General features: G+C 33.9%; 1 protein-coding gene across 1 annotated transcript; it reads right to left on the bottom strand.

Annotated features, from left to right (window-relative positions):
- Positions 1–11,167: 11,167 nt before the first annotated feature.
- Positions 11,168–12,131, bottom strand: LOC144293250 (olfactory receptor 4A47-like). The gene has a single exon (XM_077864338.1). The coding sequence runs from the start codon at positions 12,129–12,131 to the stop codon at positions 11,214–11,216; it is 918 nt and encodes a 305-aa protein (XP_077720464.1). The 3' UTR covers positions 11,168–11,213.
- Positions 12,132–16,351: the final 4,220 nt, after the last annotated feature.

The raw sequence follows: 16,351 nt of genomic DNA, 5'->3' as shown, positions 1-16,351 counted from the left end.
ATCTAATTTCACTTCCTGGATTACCTGAATACTAAGACAAGCATTCAATACAAGCTCTGGGTTGTAGTCCCTTCTCTGTTTTCTTTTGTACACTGATGCCATCTGTCTGCATGAACACGCAGCAAGAAAACACAGGCACCATCATAAAGCTTAAACAGTTTCCATGTGAACAATGCTCTCCATGCTTACAGAAAGTCTCGCTGGTTTCAGTCTTTTAAAAAAAGGTTTCCTTTTAAATTGTTCAGATTTTTCAAAATGAATACAAAAGTCCTGTAACCTAAACAAGTCTAAATCTTCACTCTGAACAGAGATCCAAAATCTTCATTGTTGGTAGAATTTGCCCTAATAACAAACAAATGTTAAATCATCACTTTGAGGTTAAAAAAAAAAAAAAAAGGCAAGTTTGTGGGAGAGAAAATTCTGAATTGTTTAAATAAAGATTGTGTGGTGTATTTTTAATGTTAATATAAGTCAAATAGTGAAACAGCCTTTACAACAGTCGATTCTCAACAAATTATACTGGTCTGTCTTTACAAAGCATAGTTAATCTTAGGATTCCCTGTATGGGGAATAATTTCATAAACATACTTCATTGTGTTGAGTCCTTCATTTCAATTTCTGCACAAGATAGTCATTGAACACTGATCCAAATACTCTCTGAGGTCAAGACAAGGGTCTGTAAAGACTTTATCTGTATTTGAAATACAACACATATTGTTGAGTCATTCAACTGGTACATCTCCAAGAGTGATTCTTCCCTAATTAAATTCACTGGGACCTTCATCATAATTTTGAGAGTAGACCTACATCTCCAGAGATGACAGCAGGAAAATTGCCATGTACAACAGAATTTGAAAAACTTGTCCTCTTAAGGGAAATCACAAAAGACCAACTTGAGTGAATCACCAAAAGAGAAATGTCAACGTGGATGGAACTGGAGGGTATTATGCTGAGTGAAGTAAGTCAGTCAGAGAAGGACAAACATTATATGTTCTCATTCATTTGGGGAATATAAATAATAGTGAAAGGGAATATAAGGGAAGGGAGAAGAAATGTGTGGGAAATATCTGAAAGGGAAACAGAACGTAAAGACTGCTAACTCTGGGAAACGAACTAGGGGTGGTAGAAGGGGAGGAGGGCGGGGGGTGGGAGTGAATGGGTGACGGGCACTGGGGGTTATTCTGTATGTTAGTAAATTGAACACCAATAAAAAATAAATTAAAAAAAAAGAAAGAAAAAAAAAAAGAGAAATGTCCAGCATGGACAGAAATAAAATATGTTTAAAAAAAAAAACTCTCTTCTTTAAAGCATGAATTTCAAAATATTCAAAGCTGATTCAGTTAGGCTTAAGCTATGTCTTTGCATGAAGACACCTGAATTGACTTCCAGAAGACCATGAAACAAATTTCAGAACAAGCCATTTAAAACTTGTCTCAAATGTAGGAGCAGATTGCTCCCCTAAGGGAAGAGTCTTGAGTTTGTCACAAAGGGGCACACAGGCAAGTTGTAAGAAACTGTGTTAAAATGGGAGTGGGGACAGAGAAAAGACTTGGGAAAATTCCACTTATCTCAGAGTGCTCGGGAAACATTCACCAAAATAGACACGGGGCTGGGCCAGAAAACAAGTGCAATGCATTTCAAAGGACTTAAATTATACAGAATATATATAATTAAGTTCAACATAAATATAACAATGGGAAACAATGTTTCCCAATTATTTACAAATTAACAACATAAATTTAATTACCATGGATTAAAGAAGAAATATCAGTGAATAGCTTTTAAAATAAAGTTTCAACATAAAAATAATGAAACATGGTGTGTGTGTGTGTGTTTGTGTGTGTCTATGTGTGTGTGTGTATACGGGATGTAGTTAAAGGAGTGCTTAGAAAGAAATGTATAGCTTTAAATAGAAGTATTAGGAAAAGAGGTATTACAAATAAAGTAAACCTCCATCCTAAGAACCTAATAAAAGGAAAAGCAAAATTTAGCCAGAGAACATTGTAGAATTGAAATAGTAAAAAAAAAGACAAAACTCATGGAAAGAAAAATTAATTGAATAAGAATTAGAATACAAAATAGAATAGAGAAAATATATAAATCCAGGAAGTGATTCTTTCAAAGATTCATAAAACTGAAAAGTTCCTAGCAAAATGGATTAAAAAATGCTAAGAGAAAGTACAAAGAATGAGAATCAAGAATGAAGAGAGTACCATTACTCCAGTCTACTGATCTGAAAATGATAATAAAAGAACATCATAAATGAATCCATAGCAGCATACATGCCATCTAAGAAAGTGGAGCTCTGTTATAAAAGATACAACTCTCTAAAGACACACAGAACAATAGTTAAATACTGGAATAATTTAGGGTGCCTGGTGGCTCAGTGGTGGAGCACATGAGTATTGATCTCAGGGTCGTGAATTTGAGTCCCGCGTTGGGTATAGAGATTATTTTAAAAACTAATAATATTTTTAAACTAGAATAGTCCAATACTGTTAAATAAATTAATTCTTTAAAATATTTCCTTTTTAAAAAAAAATCTTTCCTCTTCCAACATAAAATTTCACTCCCATATAGTTTTTTCACTAATTCTATATAAAAATTAATCAAAACATAGTACCAATCTTACAAAAACATGTTCAAGGATGAAGGGAAATTAAAATACATCCTGACTCATTTTATGCACCTAGCATAACCCTTATGCCAGAATGAAATAAGAGCATCACAAGAATAATCAGACCAATCTATTAAAACCTCCCTATTCACAAACAAAATAGTTTCATACCTAAGAAATCCCAAAGAATCTACAAAAATAGCTACTAGAATTAATTAGTGGGTTAGTAAGGTCATAGGATACATACATGGTCAAAAAATTAATCTTATATCTACAAACTAACAAAAACAACTTGAAAATGAAATTTTTTTAATGTACCATTTAAACTAACTATAAAAATCATGAACTCCTTAGGCATAAAATGCATAAATATATGCTATAATATGCTTAAACTAAAAAATATTGATGAAAAATGTCAAAGGAAAACAAAACATGTGGAGAGATATACCATAGTCAGGAATTAGAAGGCTCATTATTGCTAACATCTCAAATCTCAAAATGATTGAATCTGTAGGTTCCTTGCAATTCTCAACAAAATCCCACTAAGTTTTTGTGTGTGTGTAAAAATACATTGATTCAAAAATTTATATAGAAAGATAAAATAACTATAATAGCCAAAATTAATTTTGAAAAGAACAAGTTCAAGAACTTAAACTACTTGCTTTCTAAACTTAATATACATCAGCCATTAGAAACAATGAATACCCACCATTTGCTTTGATGTCAATAGAACTGGCGGGTGTTATGCTGGGTGAAGTAAGTCAGTCGGAGAAGGACAAACATTATATGGTTTCACTCATATGGGGAATATAAAAAAATAGCAAAAAGGGAATATAGGGGAAAAGAGAGACAATGAGTGGAAAAAATCAGAGAGGGTGACAGAACATGAGAGACCCCTAACTCTGGGAAATGAACAAGAGGTAGTGGAAAGGGAAGTAGGTGGGGTATTGGGGTGACTGGGTAATGGGCATTGAGGGAGGCACTTGACGGGATGAGCACTGGGTGTTATATTATATGTTGGCAAATTAAACTCCAATAAAAAATAACAAAACAATAAAAATAAAAAAATAAACTTAATATAAAGTATTGGAGACAGGGTACATATGTAGATCAATGAAAATGAATGGACTAGAGACAGACCCTTATTATATGACTTACAATAAATGTGTAGAGGCAATTCAATATAGAAATGGTCATCTTTTCGACAAATGGTGCTGAAATAAAAGGATATCTATTTGCAAAACATGAATTTTAATCAATGCCTCTAGCCATAAATAAAAGTTAATCCAAAATGGCTCAAATAGCTAAATGTAAGACCTAAAACTACAAAACTGGGGATGCCTGGGTGGCTCAGTGGTTTAGCACCTGCCTTCAGCCCAGAGTGTGATCCTGGAATCCCGGGATCGAATCCCACATCGGGCTGCCTGCATGGAGCCTGCTTCTCCCTCTGCCTGTGTCTCTGCCTGCCCTCCCATTCTCTGTGTCTCTCATGAGTAAATAAATAAAATCTCAAAATAAAATAAAATAAAATAAAATAAAACTACAAAACTTCTCAGTGAGAACATCAGGAGATCTTTGTGACCTTGAATTAGGCAAAGATTTCCTAGGTATGACAAAAAAAGCATGATCAATTAAAGTAATAATAAATTTGACTCTTTAACACAGAAATTCTGCTCTTTAGAGGATATTTTAAGAAAATGAAAAGATAAGACATAGACTGTGAGAAAACATTTGCAAACTATACACCTGATAAAGAGCTTGTTTTCAAAATAAATAAAGAACTTTCAACTTTCCATAATAATAAACAAGTCAGTATACAATGGTCAAAAGAACTGAACAGACATTTCACCAGAGAGGAAACATAAATGGCAAAAAAGCACATGAAAATTCGCCAACATCATTAGCTATTCAGGAAATGCAAATTAATTTTTATTTATTTATGATAGTCACACAAAGAGAAGGAGAGGCAGAGACACAGGCAGAGGGAGAAGCAGGCTCCATGCACCCGGAGCCCGACATGGGATTCGATCCCGGGTCTCCAGGATCGCGCCCTGGGCCAAAGGCAGGCGCTAAACCGCTGCGCCACCCAGGGATCCCAGGAAATGCAGTTAAAGCCAAATGATATCATTATTGGGACACCTGGGTGGCTCAGCGGTTGAGCATCTGCCTTTGGTTCAGGGCCTGATCCCGGATTCCCAGATCGAGTCCCACATAGGGCTCCTTGCATGGAGCCTGCTTCTCCACCCTCTGCCTGTGTCTCTGTCTCTCATGAATAAATAATAAAATCTTAAAAAAAAAAGTAATCATTACTGACTTATCCAAAGGACAAAATTAAAAACTTGACAATACCAAGTTCTGACAGAGATAGAGAAAACCTAGAAATGTCATTCATTGCTAGTAATATGCTGCACCTTGGAAAACAGTTTAATAATGTTTTATGAAATCATGCATCTATCATAAAACCCATCTCTTCTGCTCCTAGGATTTTATCTAATTTAAATGGGAACTTACATTCATGCAAAAATTTATACATGAATATTTATAGTAGTTGCACTCATAATTCTGAATATCTGGGAACAATCAAAATATCTCTTAATTAAAGAAGGGATACATTTACATTTTACCCAAAACCATAGGATATCTAGGAAAAACCTAACCAAAAGGTAAAGGATCTGTACTTTAAAAATGGCTGAACATTTATGGAAGAAATTGAGACACAAAGAAATGGAAAAATATCCCATGCTCATGAATTAAAAGAATAAATATTGTGAAAATGTCTATGCTAATACAATCTTTACCAAAATACCATGGGCTTTATTCATAAAGCTGGAACAAATAAGCCTAAGATTTGATGGAATCAGAAAAGATCTCAAATAGCCAGAGGAAGGTTGAAAAAGAAAACCACAGCTGGGGGCATCACAATGATTGATTTCAAGTTGTATTACAAAGCTGTAATCATCAAGACTGTATAGCAGTGGCACAAAAATAGGCACATAGATCAATGGAACAGAATAGAGAATCCAGAAATGGGCCCTCAACTCTATGGTCAACTAATATTCGACAAAGCAGGAAAGGCTATCCACTGGGAAAAGGACCGTCTCTTCAATAAATGGTGCTGGGAAAATTGGACATCCACATGCAGAAGAATTAAATTAGACAATTCTCTTACACCAGGCACAAAGATAAACTCAAAATGGTTGAAAGATCTAAATGTGAGACAAGAATCCATCAGAATACTAGAGGAGAACATAGGCAACACCCTTTTTGAACTTGGCCACAACAACTTCTTGCAAGATACATCTATGAAGGCAAGGGAAACAAAAGCAAAGATGAACTATTGGGACTTCATCAAGATAAAAAGTCTACACAGTGAAGGAAACAATCAACAAAACTAAAAGACAACCTACAGAATGGGAGAAGATATTCCCAAATGATGTATCAGATAAAGGGCTAGTTTCCAAGATCTTTAAAGAGCATATCAAACTCAACATCAAAGAAACAAATAATCCAATCATAAAATGGGCAGAGGACAGAAATAGACATTTCTCCAAAGAAGACTTACACTTAGCCAACAAGGACATGAAAAGATGTTCCATATCACTTGTCATCTGGGAAATACAAATCAAAACCACAATAAAATACCACTTCACACCAGTGAGAACGGCTAAAATTAACAAGATAGGAAACAACAAATGTTGGAGAGGATGTGAAGAAAGGAGAGCCCTCTTGCACTGTTGGTGGGAATGTGAACTGGTGCAGCCACTCTGGAAAGTAAGTGTGGAAGTTCCTCAAGAAGTTAAAAATAGAGCTACACTGCAACCCAGCCATTGCACTGGTATTTACCCCAATGATAGAAGTAGTGAAACAGGGATCCCTGGGTGGCGCAGCGGTTTGGCGCCTGCCTTTGGCCCAGGGCGCGATCCTGGAGACCCGGGATCGAATCCCACCTCAGGCTCCCGGTGCATGGAGCCTGCTTCTCCCTCTGCCTGTGTCTCTGGCGCTCTCTCTCTCTCTCTCTCTGACTATCATAAATAAATTAAAAAAAAAAAAGTAGTGAAACACCAGGACACCTGCATCCCAATTTTCACAGCAGTAATGTCCACAATAGCCAAACTGGATGGAGCCATGATGTCCTTCAACAGATGAATAGATAAAGAATATGTGGTTTATATATACAATGGAATATTAATCAGCCATCAGAAGAGAGAGATATCCACCATTTGTTTCAACATGGGTGGAACTGGAGGTTATTATGCTGAGTGAAATAAGTCAATCAGAGGACAATCATCATATGGTTTCACTCATATGTGGAATAGAAGAAATAGTGAAAGGGACCATAAGGGAATGGGGGGAAACTGAGTTGGGAAAAATCAGAGAGGAAGACAAATCATGAGGGACACCCAACTCTGGGAAACAAACTAAGGTTTGCAGAAGGTGAGGTGGGTGGGAGAATAGGGTAACTGGGTGATGAGCATGAAGGAAGGTGCCTGATGAGATGAGATAATGAAAAAAAATTGAAGGGATTAACAAATTCTCATATAACCATAGGATGGAATAGTACTCAGCAATAAAAATAAATGAACTATTGTTAAACACAATATGCATAAATTTCAAATGCATTATAGTAGGAGAAGCCAGATTTAAAATACTACATTTTGGACACTATCTTATATTTAAAAAACCCCAACATCTCCACCAAAAACTGTTAAAATTAATAAACAATCTCAACAAACTTGCAACATACAAAATCAACATACAAAAACCAGTTGTGTTTATACATACTAACAACAAACTACCCAAAAAAGAAATTAAGAAAATAATCTCATTTACAATACCATCAAAAAGAATAAAATATTTAAGATTAAATTTAACTACGTAAATGAAAGATTTGCACCCTTAAAATAATATGACACTAATGAAGGAAATTAAATATACAGACAAAGGGAAAGATATACTATATTCATGGATTGAAAGAATATATGTTAAAATTTCCATGCTATCGAAAGTAATCTACAGATTCAATACAATCCCTTTCAAAACTCCAAAGGCATTTCTCACAGAAATTGAAAAAAAAAATCATAAAATTCATATGAAACCATGAAAGACCCCAAACAGCCAAAAAATCTTGAAAAAGAACAAAGCTAGAGACATCACAAACTACATTTCAAAATTAGAGTAATCAAAAGGGTATTATTGACATAAAAAGAGGTATGAAAAAATAAAAATAAAAATAGGTATGCAGACCAATGGAATAGAATAGAAATCTCAGAAATAATTCTATGTATATGTGGTCAATTTATCTTTGAAAAGGGGGCCAAGAATAAACTACGGAGAAAGGAAAGTCACTTTGTTGTGCTGAGAAAACTGAATATCAATAAGTAAAAGAATGAAATTAGACCTGAGTTATTGTGTGAATGTTTGCATTCCCCAAAATTCATATTTTCAAATCCTAGTGTCCAATGTAATGGTATTATGTGTGCCTTTGGAAGTTTATTAGATCATGAGGTCAGAACCCTCATGAATGAAATAAATACCCTGATAAAAGCAGCATGTTGGTGAGGACATAGAAAAGGTGAAACCCTTCTACACTGTTGGACAGAATGTAAACTGGTGTAACCACTATGAAAAACAGTATGGAAATTCCTGAAATAGTTAAAATAGTTAAAATGATAGGAGTACTCTCCTATCATACAGCAATCATACATCTAGGTATGTATACAAAGGAAATGATATAAGTATCTTGAAGAGATATCTGAATCCTCGTGTTCATTGAAGTGTTATTCACAATAGCCAAAATAGAAAAACAATCTGTCTACTGATGGATGAATGGACCAAAAATGGGACATATATAAGTAATGGAATATTATTCAACCACAAAAACAGAGGAAATTCTGCTTTTTGAGATATGGATGAACCTGGTGGGCATTAAATGAAATAAGCCAGATACAGAAAAGGAAATACTATACGATCTCATTTATATGTGGAAGCTAAAAAAAAAAGTTATATATATAGAAGCAGTGAAGAGAATGATGATTGCCAGGGACTAGGGGTTGGGGGAAATGTTCAAAAACTACAAACTTTCAGTTATAATATGAGTAAGTTTTGAGGATCCAATATACAGCATGGTGGCTCTAGTTAATAATCCTGTATTGTTTACTTGAAATATGCTAAAAGTACATTTTAAGTGATCTTACCATAAAAAAAAGAAAAAGATTATGTGACATAATAGATGTGTTCATTAGCTTGATTGTGCTAACCACTTCACAATGAATACGTGTATCAAATTATCATATGTCACATCTTAAGTATATGCAATTTCAATTAGTCAACTATATCTCAATAAAGCTAGAAGAAAAAAACTTTATCCTGAGGATTCAATTTATAAAAAATTCTGGAAAAGATAGAATTATGGACCAGAATTTGCCAACTCCTAGAAGCTAGAATAAAAGGGACTACAAAGATGCATGGGGAATTATTTTTGGTGATAAAACATTTGTACATCTGTTGTAACAGTGGTTACATAACCACATATACATAATAGTATGTATTTGTCAAAACTTGGAAAACTTAGACTTAAAAGGATGAATGATGCACTGTGAAAATTATATCTTATTTAAAAGTGGAAAAGGACAGATTTTATACATTGAAACAAAAGACATCTGGAAAATACAAGAAGGTAAGATTCTATTGGCAAAACAGCATAAAATAAATTTACTCAAAAAGACTAAATTTACAAAGAAACCTACTAGGTCTATATGAACATCAAAGAAAACTTGTTAGGTGAAAAGACTTACCCAGTTTTTGGATAAGAATTCTCAGTTCTCTAAAGATATTAGCTCTTACTAATTCAAATAATACTGTAAATATTAACTAAACATAGTTTTTACTAGAGTAGCCTATTAAAAGATTTTAAAACATAAATACAAAACAATAGATATAGTTCTGATAAGAAATTACTGGATATGAAAATGTCCCATAAATTAAGTGCAATTACAATATGTCTTAAATGGCATACAAATATTTTAAAAAGTGGAAAATAACAGAGGTCTGAATTGGATCCAAGCATATGCAATATTTTTAATACAAACTTAAGATATCAAAGCAGTGGGGAAAATAAGTACACATTTCTATAAATGCCCACCCAGAAAAATAAATAAAATTTAATCCCTAATTAAGTCTTTACATCAAAGTGTAGATGGATCCAAAATTCAACATAAAATGTAAAACCATGAAACAATTAAACAAATGTTGGAAACATGTGGAAGAATATTTTGTTAACATTGAAATAAGGAAGACTTTCTAAGCAAGATTAGAAAGTCAAAAAATGAATAGATTTAATTATGTATATGTAAAAATATTTCCAAACGGCCAAAAATATTTTGCATGATATAAAAACATCCCAACTTGTTGGCTGGAAAAATAATACACATACAAAGATGAAATGGGATAGCTTCTTTAGTGTATGATGAAATAATAAAAATTCATATGAAAAAGATCAACAATCAAACAAAACAGGTAAAAGTCAATAAAAGATCATGCACAAAAGACAATAATTTTAAACCTGTAAATCAAATTAAATTATATTTGTTAAATTTCAATCAAACAAATGAAATATAATTTCTTTAACAATCAGATGCTCAAATATCATAAATATTCATCAAGCACTGGTTATTGAGAATGTGCACAAATGGGTATTTGTATAAACTGAGGAAAGTAGCACAGTATGGTATAAGCCCATGGATGGCATTTGGACAATTACTGTGAACACTGACAATTTTAAATACATGTACCAATTAATTGAACAGTTCCACTGATAAAAGCTCATATTTAGAAAATTTCAGAAAGACTGCACTGCAGAGCTATTTATCATAGAAAAATATTAAAAAAAAACCATGATGAAAATTGGAAACGCTAATTTTACCATATCTTTATAAAGAAGTTTTGGGCAGTACAAGGAACCTAAGAATGAGTTGTTTCTGTGTATTGGTATAGAAAGATGTTTAGAAGGCTGACTAGTAAATATGAAAGTTATACACAGACACAAAGACACAAACACATATATGAAAATATGATTTTATTCCCAAAGATTATTAATTGAACAGTCTTAGAAACAATAACAAACTTTATATAATGATACTAATAGAAGAACAGGGAGACTCTGGTGAGGGACAAGTAGGATGTTCATTCCACACCATTTCCACTTTGTAAGGATTCTATATTTATATTTATTATTATCTACTATGCTTTCAAATATATTCTAAAAAGTAAAATGTTACACAAAAAATTTAATATGAAAACAAGTTAAAGAGAAGGTAGTCTATATAGCAACAAATATTTTAACAAGGACAGGAATGAAAATACAAGAGGAGAAACTGACCAGAAATAAAAATAAGAATGAGATAAAACTTACAAAAGCAAATGCAGCAATTATGATTTAATGTAACTCTATAAATATTTCATTGACTATTTCTTTGCACATTACTTATTGACTCTGACTAGAAATGCATTTACAGTAAAATAGACTTTAACATTTGAGGAGATTGGCCCTGATGTTAAATTACTTCCTTCATGACGGATGAAGCACTGATTTACTACTTCATGTGACATTTCTCCTCCAGAGCTTCTTTATAGCATTTATCATCTCAGAATTTCTCAGAGTATAGATCAGTGGGTTCAGCATGGGGGTTATGACTGTATAAAACACACTCAGGGATTTGTCAATGGGGAAGGTCTTAGCAGGTCTTACATACATGAAAATACATGGAACAAAGAAGAAGACCACCACAGTGATGTGGGAGCCGCAGGTCTGGAGGGCTTTCCGCTTCCTCTCTGGACTAAAGTTCTTTAGAGAGTGCAAGATGACACCATAAGAAATGAGCAAGAGCACAAACACAATAGTGCAGATCATCCCTCCATTGGCTACAACTAACAGCCCAATGACATGGGTGCTAGTGCAGACCAATTCTAGTAAGGGGTACACGTCACAGGAAAAATGATCAATGACATTGGGACCACAAAATGGGAGCCCATAAATGGTGCTAACTTGAATTATTGAATGAAGAAAACCTCCAATCCAGGATACCACCAGCAGCACAACACACACCCATTGCCTCATGATAACCAAATAATGCAAAGGCTTACAGATGGCCACATAGCGGTCATAGGCCATCACCAGCAGAAGAAAGACCTCTGATCCACCAAAAAGGTGCTCCGTAAATAACTGTGTCATACAAGAATGGAAGGATATGGTATTTTCCCCAAAGAACAAGGTTGAAATCAATCTGGGGGAAATGCAAGAGGAATAAGTGACATCCATAAATGATAGGTTAGCAAGAAACAAGTACATAGGTGAGCCCAGGGTCTTACTGAGAGCTATAGTCAACACAATGAGCAAGTTGCCCACCACTGTCAAAATATAGAAGAGCAAGAACATAACACAAAGGACCTTCTGTTCCTTAGGATCCTGTGTGAGGCCCAAGAGGACAAAGTAAGTTACGTTGTTTCTTGGTTCCATCTAGTCTGGATAGGAGCTGACTTCTCATATAAGAAGCAGGTGATCTACAAAACAAGGGGGGAAACCTTTACATGTATTATTAAATCATGCTTTTATTGACCAATTCAATTAAAAGACTGTAGAAGGAGCACCTGTTTGTGTCACATGTGTAATGGACATTAAGATTCTCAAGTTGAATAGGCCATGGTTTCCAACAATCAGTAATAGTATACATAATAATTATCAATGTAATACGTGTAATTATAAAAAAAAAGTCACACAATGCAAAGGCCAGGGATAGGAAAATATCAACCAAAACAATCAAAGAAAGCTTCCCAAAAGAAGCATACTTCTTGAGTTTTAAAGGAAAAGTGCAAGGACAGAGGGCAAGGAAATTCCATGAAAAAGTATAGAGCTTATAAAGTCACAAAAGTGAAATATTTGACCCTCAAGGTAATCGACATCAAAAGTGAGTAAATTAAACTAGGAATAGAAGGTCACTGACCTGGATTGTCTCTTCCCTCATAAAACCTCTTTCTTAGGATCTTTGGTCAGATATGTCACTTTTCCTGAACAATAAATTCATTCAAAGCACTCCAGAGTTGTCTGTCTTTTAATTTTTAAACTTCATATGCACAACATCTCAACTATGAACATCTCCAAATGGGATATCAGTTCAGTTGTTATGAAACTAAATTTTTAATTTTTCACTGTAAACATAGTGTTCCACAATTCTTAATGGTACCACTTTTCAGGTAATTGCTCAGACAAGAAATATCACCATACCCTCTGTGCCATTCTTGCTCTTGTATCATATATTGATACCTCTAATAAATCTTATTAATCCTCTTTAAAATATATCACAAACTTGAACATTTCCCTCCACCCACCACTTCTCTGGCCCACTGTCTTCTCCTTTTGTTCTGACTTCCATCAGTTTGTTCTCCTGAGGCAGCACAAATGATCCATTTTAAATCTGATTCTGATCTAATCACACCACTGCTCACAACACTACAGTAGATTCCAATCACTCACAATTTAATGAATCACATTTCATATTACAGTAAGAGGAACTGTAAACCTCATTTCACAGTTGAACAAACTGAGGCTCCGAACATTGGATAAATTTTCCCAAGGTCACCCTAAATGATACAACTAGACTTTGAAATAGTTCTTGCATTATCTCAAAGTGATCTTAATTTTTATATGATAAAGCTACTCAGCAATTGCAAAACCTGATTTCCACTATTTACTGTTAGTCTTACCTTAGAAAGGCAAGTCCACAATATGAAGGAACACTTTTGACTATTCATAGGGACCTGAAATTCTTCTGTCATCCAGTTTGACAAGACAGGGCAAAAGCTGCATTATTACTTGAGGATATATTTTATTTCATTCAACTGTCTATCCATTTTCTCCATGGGCGTCTTCTGATTATATAGAATTTACATTTATGTATACTGTAGATTACTTCCTAGGAATTCCATGGTTCACACAGAAAAACAAAAATATACCACATTATGATAATTTATCAAAAAAAAGAGAGCCTATCCTTACATAAGAAGATACCAGCGATTTCCTAGGGAGATTTTTCTCAAGTAACTTCTTTGCTACTAATTTCTGAATAGAAAATACCATTCAGTTGGTTGGTCTTTCTCATTGTATCATGTAGGTTTGACCAGAACACTTGACTTGAAATTTTGATGTGCTTTTCCTTAGGTAATGTTTTAAGCCTAGTAAGGGCTTTCTGAATAGTTTATCAGTTCTTAAGAGAATAGCATCTTCTTCCCTACAAGGTCAAAGAACACTAGACATTTCTTCCTTTCCAGCCACATTTATCATCAAGTCCTAGAATTGGAAAGTTTCCAAGAATCATTCTAACTTAATTGCATTCACTGGGATTTTACAAAAGTTCAAATATACATCTAAATGTAAAGATATACTAGAATAAATCACTTAATGAAGACCTAAAATATATCACATGGAGACAAAAAATAGCTTTACGGTCCTAACAGAACTTTACACTCAGGAATAAAATTTCAGCCCAGTCATTTTGTTCCAATAAAGATTAATTTGTCATTTATTTCCCCACTTACAGTAAATTTTTCTTTCATTTTATTTAATATTCAATATACTCTGCTTAGAAGTGTGGTCACATATGTTAAATATATTTTACACAAATTTAAATGTAATGACTACTCAAGGGTTTTTTTTTTGTCTTTGTTTTTATTCTTTAGTACTTTTTTATTCTTTAATATTTTTATTATATATGGCGCCTATTTAATGCCGGGAAATGTGTTATAATTAAGGATACAGCAATAAGGAAAAAAAATCATATCCTTTCTGCATGGATCCTATATTCTCATAGTAGTGTCAGACAGTAAATAAGGGGACAATTTAGTAAACTAATTATATCCTTCATCAGGGTTATTGATAGAGCAAATAGGGTGTTCAGAGAGATTTCTACTATGGAGAAGGTGATCAAGGAAGACCTTTCTTCAAAGGTGATACTTAAGCTGAGATCCAAAGGATAGAAAGTGGCTACCATCAGAAACACTGGTACAGGTAATAAAAATTAATTAAGTAAAATAATCTCAGAGCTATTTTGAAAAGGAAGGGTGAGCTTAGGCACTCTCATCTTGTGCCTGATAGTAGTGGGAAAGCTTTCCACCTTTCCTTGCTGGGTGTCATGTTAGCTATGCATCTGTCATATGGCCTTTAGAGTGTTGAGGTAAAGTTCTTCTATATCCAATTTTTTTTTGAAAGTTGTTTGCTTCTTCGCTTGTTTTCACAAAAAAATAAAAAATACTGAATCTCTGTACTACCAGTGACAACCCAGAGAGGATTAAGAAAACAATTCCTTTTACTACAGCACAACTAGAACAAAATACTTAAGAATAAACTTAAACAAGGAGGCAACATTTCTACAGTGAAAAATGACAGGGTGTTGCTGAAAGATATTCTAGAAGATATAAATAAATGGAAAGACTTTCTGCAACTGATATAGTTCTTGTTTTTGAGATGTCAGTGCTACCTAAAGTAATCTAAAGATTCAATGCAACTTCTAACAAAATCCAAAAAACTTTTGCAGAAATACCAAAATCCATCCTAAAATTCAGGTGGAAACCCAAGACACTCCAAGCAGTCAAGGTAACCTTGGGGGAAAAAAACAAACAAAAAGTTGGAGGACTTCCTGGTTCTAAAACTACAAAGCTATGGTAATCAAAACAGTGTGATATTGGCATAAAGGTGGACATAACAATGGAATCAAATACAGAGCCCAGAAAAAACCTTTGCTTATGTGCTCAAATGATCTTTGATCGGTGACAAGAGCATTGCTGGGAAAGGACAGGTGGTTTAAAAATGGTGCTGTGAAACTGGATATCCACATGTGAAGGAATGAAACTGAACACTTAACAACATACACCATACACAAAAACGGACTCAAAATAGATCAAAGATCTAAACTACCAACTACAGCTATGAAATTCGTGGAAGAAGACATGAAAGAGAGCTTAATAACTTTGGATTTGGTAATGATTTCTTGAGTAGGACACCAAAAGCATGAGCACAAAAAGAAAACATGCATAAATTATACTTTGTCAAATTTAAGACCTTTGCAAGTCACAGGACACTATTGGCAGAGAGAAAGGGCATCTTACAGATGAGAGAAAATATTTGCAATTGATATATTTGATGAAGTGTTAGTATCCAGAATATATAAAGAATTTCCACATCTCAAAAACACATGCAAAAAAACACCATCCTGGTTTAAAATGAGCAAAGGACCTCACTGGACATTTCTCCAAAGAAGATATGTGAATGCCGTATAAGCACATGAAAAGATTTTCAATGTCACTAATCATTTAGGGAACTGTATCTTAAAATAATGATGCAATACCACTTCACATCCAACAGGACAGCTATGATCACAAAATGTAAAAATAGTAACACACGTAAGACAGTAAACAAATAAAGAAAAACTGTGCTTTGATGATGGGAATGTAAAATGATACAGCTGCCATGGAAAATGTTATGTTACTTCCTAAGAAATTAAGTAAAAAACTATTTTTTGATCCACAATTCCATTTTAGGGTATAACACAAAATAATGGAAATCACAATCTTAGATAATTTATTTTACCCATTTTCATGGTAGTGTAATTCACAATACCTAGAAAGTAGAAGCAGCCAAAATGTGTGCAAATAGATAAATGTATGAATAGAATGAGGTATATGCAC

The sequence above is a fragment of the Canis aureus genome, chromosome 21 (genome assembly GCF_053574225.1).
Source record: "Canis aureus isolate CA01 chromosome 21, VMU_Caureus_v.1.0, whole genome shotgun sequence".
Taxonomy (NCBI): Eukaryota; Metazoa; Chordata; class Mammalia; order Carnivora; family Canidae; genus Canis; species Canis aureus.
Note: the sequence above shows the minus strand (reverse complement) of the source record. Positions and strands in the feature narration are given on the sequence as shown.